Source organism: Malurus melanocephalus, unplaced genomic scaffold (assembly GCF_030028575.1).
Source record: "Malurus melanocephalus ecotype Western Australia unplaced genomic scaffold, MMel_1.1 scaffold_746, whole genome shotgun sequence".
NCBI classification, from domain to species: Eukaryota; Metazoa; Chordata; class Aves; order Passeriformes; family Maluridae; genus Malurus; species Malurus melanocephalus.
In genome coordinates this window covers 156528-159921 of record NW_026623978.1, presented here as the reverse complement: position 1 = coordinate 159921, position 3394 = coordinate 156528, and the positions used below count along the sequence as shown (strand labels likewise).

At 64.9% G+C, this 3394-nt stretch overlaps 1 protein-coding gene across 1 annotated transcript in view; it reads left to right on the top strand.

The window, feature by feature from the left end:
* Positions 1-1958: 1958 nt before the first annotated feature.
* MUC1 (mucin 1, cell surface associated) overlaps positions 1959-3394 on the top strand; it is a 3846-nt gene continuing 2410 nt past the window's right edge. Inside the window, exons 1-2 of the mRNA XM_057384772.1 lie at positions 1959-2246; positions 3006-3352. Coding sequence (XP_057240755.1) covers positions 2204-2246; positions 3006-3352 — 390 coding nt within the window. The 5' untranslated portion in view covers positions 1959-2203. The remainder of the gene's footprint in view (positions 2247-3005; positions 3353-3394) is intronic.

Below are 3394 nucleotides of genomic sequence, written 5' to 3'. Positions count from 1 at the left end.
ATGGACACAGGGGACACACGGACAGATGGACACAGGGGACACACCGGACACGGACAGATGGACACAGGGATCCACCGGACACGGACAGATGGACACAGGGGAACCACCGAGTATGGACAGATGGACACAGGGATCCACCGGACACGGACAGATGGACACAGGGGATTGATCTACTGGGCACAGACAGATGGACACAGGGGACACACCGGACACAGACAGATGGACACAGGGGATTGATCCACCGGGCACGGACAGATGGACACAGGGGACACACCGGACACGGACAGATGGACACAGGGGATTGATCCACCGGGCACGGACAGATGGACACAGGGATCCACCGGACACAGACAGATGGACACAGGGGATTGATCCACCGGACACGGACAGATGGACACAGGGGATCCACCGGTCATGGATAAAATGGACACAAGGGATCCATTGGGCATGGACAGATGGACGCTGGGGACTGATCCACCGGGCATGGACAGATGGACATAGGGGACACACCGGGCATGGACAGATGGACACAGGGGACACACCGGACACGGACAGATGGACACAGGGGATTGATCTACCGGGCACGGACAGATGGACACAGGGATCCACCGAACACGGACAGATGGACACAGGGGATCCACAGACATGGACAGGGTGAACAAGCAGGACCCACCGGACTTGGTGGGCGTGGGCACATGGAACCTGCTGGACACAGTGAGGTTGGGCACACGGGATCCACTGGCACGGTGGGGTTGGACTGATGGGACTGACATGACACAGGGTGGGCATACAGGACCCACTGGGCATGATGGGGGTGGACACACGGGACTCACTGGACGTGGACAGGGTGGACACACGGGACTCACTGGACGTGGACAGGGTGGACACATGGGACTCACTGGACACACACAGGGTGCTGGACACATGAGACCCACCAGGCACTGCAGGGATGGGGACACAGGACCCACGTGGCACGATGGTGGTGGGCACATGGGACCCACTGGACATGGACAGGACGGGCTAACAGCCCCCAGGGCTGGTGGGTGAGGTGTTTGCCACGAGAGAGCAGTGACCTCAGGGACCCCAGGGACCCCCTCCTGCTCCTCAGCCCCCCAGGGTGCTSCTGGGTCCCTCCCACCTGCACGGATACCTGTGCCATCCATCCCTTTCTCTGGTCCCTCCTCTCTGCCCCCTTTTYGGCACCACCTCAGAACCCTTTGGCRTCACYGGGGTGGCACTTTAACATCACACGAGGCTGGGCAGGAAAAAAAGTGTGGGGATCCCGACCAAATCCTCCGCAGGAACCGGGACCCTCACGGGAATCAGCCCCCTCCCGAGGGACTGGGGCTCTCCCAGGGATCAGGACTCTCCGCAGGGCAGGGGCAGGGGCAGGGAGGGACCACAGTGGCTTTTGATGCCAGGCAGTGCCAGGAGCACGTGTCACCTGTACCCGGGCACGAGCGGTACCCGTTACCTCTGGGGTGGGGCGCTGGCACCCAGGGCGGCACCCGGCATCACCCGTGTCCCGAGCGGGGATGGGGGTTTGTACCTGCTGGGGGGGCCCCGCAGGGRGGTTACTGGGAGCTCCTGGGATGTGGTGGGGCCCTTGGCTGGACCTGCGTAAGCGTTTCGGGGGAGTCACCGCTGTTTATTTGAGTGTAGGGCGAGGCTATGGCCGGCCGCTAATGATTAACCCTGGGCTGAGCCAGAGGATGAGGCCCCCCCCGCTGAACGAGGGGCTGGGGTGCTCCCTGTGCCCCCTGTGTCCCCTCTGTGCCCCCCACCGGGTCCTGAGGGCCGTGACTCTGCCCACGGGGCCAGAGAGATGCTGCTCCCGCCGCTGCTCTGCGATGCCCGGCTCCTGTCGCGTCCTGTGCCCACACCCGAGGCTGGGGACACACTGCCAGCGGTGTCCCCCCACGCCAGGGAAGCGCGGGGGACCCAACCCGGGTGGGAGATGCTGCGGGGACCCCATCGGCGCGGTGGCACCCCTGTGCCAAGTGGGGCAGAGCGAACCCCCCTCCCTGGAGCCGGCGGCGGGGTGGGGCCTCCCCACCTGCTCCAGGTGCTCTATAAAGCTCCGGCCGCTGTCGAGCTGCCAGTTCCGGATCCCTGCATCGAGGCGTGTGCCGCCGGCTAACGGGAGAGCAGCCGCCGCCCAGCAGAGCCCAGCGAGGCGCCGGGACCCTCCCGGAGCAGCCCCATGGCGTTCACTGCCCTTCTGCTGCTGCTGGTGCTGGGCACAGGTGAGGGGCTGCGGCCGGCGGAACCTCGAGCCGGGCAGGAGGGGAGATATCGGGGCACGGGGAGCGGAGCGGGATCACTTTCAAAGTGGGGACCAGGGGACACCGGAGCCGGCGTCATGCTGGCTGCAGGGACATTGTCACCTCTCCCGTTGATCCTCCGGGGCGCAGCGCCCCGCGGCCGGTTGTGCTCAGGAAAACCGGGAGCTGGGGGCTCAGACTGCAGCCCCTCTGCCTTGTCCGGAGGGTTCGGCCAAGGGCTGGGCTGTACCGGGACCAGCCGGAGCAGGCTGTGCCCGGGACTCGCAGGCTGGAATGCAGGTGTGTCCCGGTGAGCACCCGGACCCCGGGCTCTCCTCCAGTGCCGCCGGCTCCTGCAGCAGCCGCTGGGAACCTGCCCGGGAGCTGCCTGTGCTGGCCCACGGCCAGGCCGGGCAGGTCCAGGGGGCGAGGGGACGCCGCACCCGGTCACCCACAGCAAGGGAGGCTTTACTGGGCAGTGAGGCTGAGCCTGAGCATGGCAGGGACAGCCCGGGGTGGGGGTCTGCAGGGCTGGACATGGCACCTGGACCCTCGGTGGTGCCACATGTGCCCAGCACCAGCCCCGTTGTTGAAGGTCTCGTTTGCCTCGTGGGTAGACGGAGCCACTGGCTGTTGGCTCCTGGGGTCGTGGTGTGTCCTGCAGCGTCCGGCTGAGGAGCTGTATTGGGTAAAACCTTCCCAAATTGGGCTGCAGCCACCAGCTCCCGGCGTTTCCTCCAGGTGCACGTGCCATGACCACTGAGACAACCATGGAGATGGAAACGACCGAGACCACCACCATGGAGATGACCACGGAAACGAGCACCACCACCACCTTGCCCCCAAATTTATTCCCCAAAAGCACAGGGAGCAGGCGGCCCCAAACCTTCCCCTACGCCACAGTGTTCCCTGGCACAAACACCACGAACTTCCATTTTGGCAACAGTTCCACAGGCAGCGCCGTGTCCAACCACACTGTGGGGCCTGTCCTCCGCACCCCTGCCATCTCCCACATCAATGTCACCTCAAACAGCAGCAGCTGGGTCCCCCATTTCGGCACCAACAGCAGCTCTGCCGCTCCCACCACTGTAGATGGCAACCACAATGCCAAAAGCAACGGGAGCACCAGC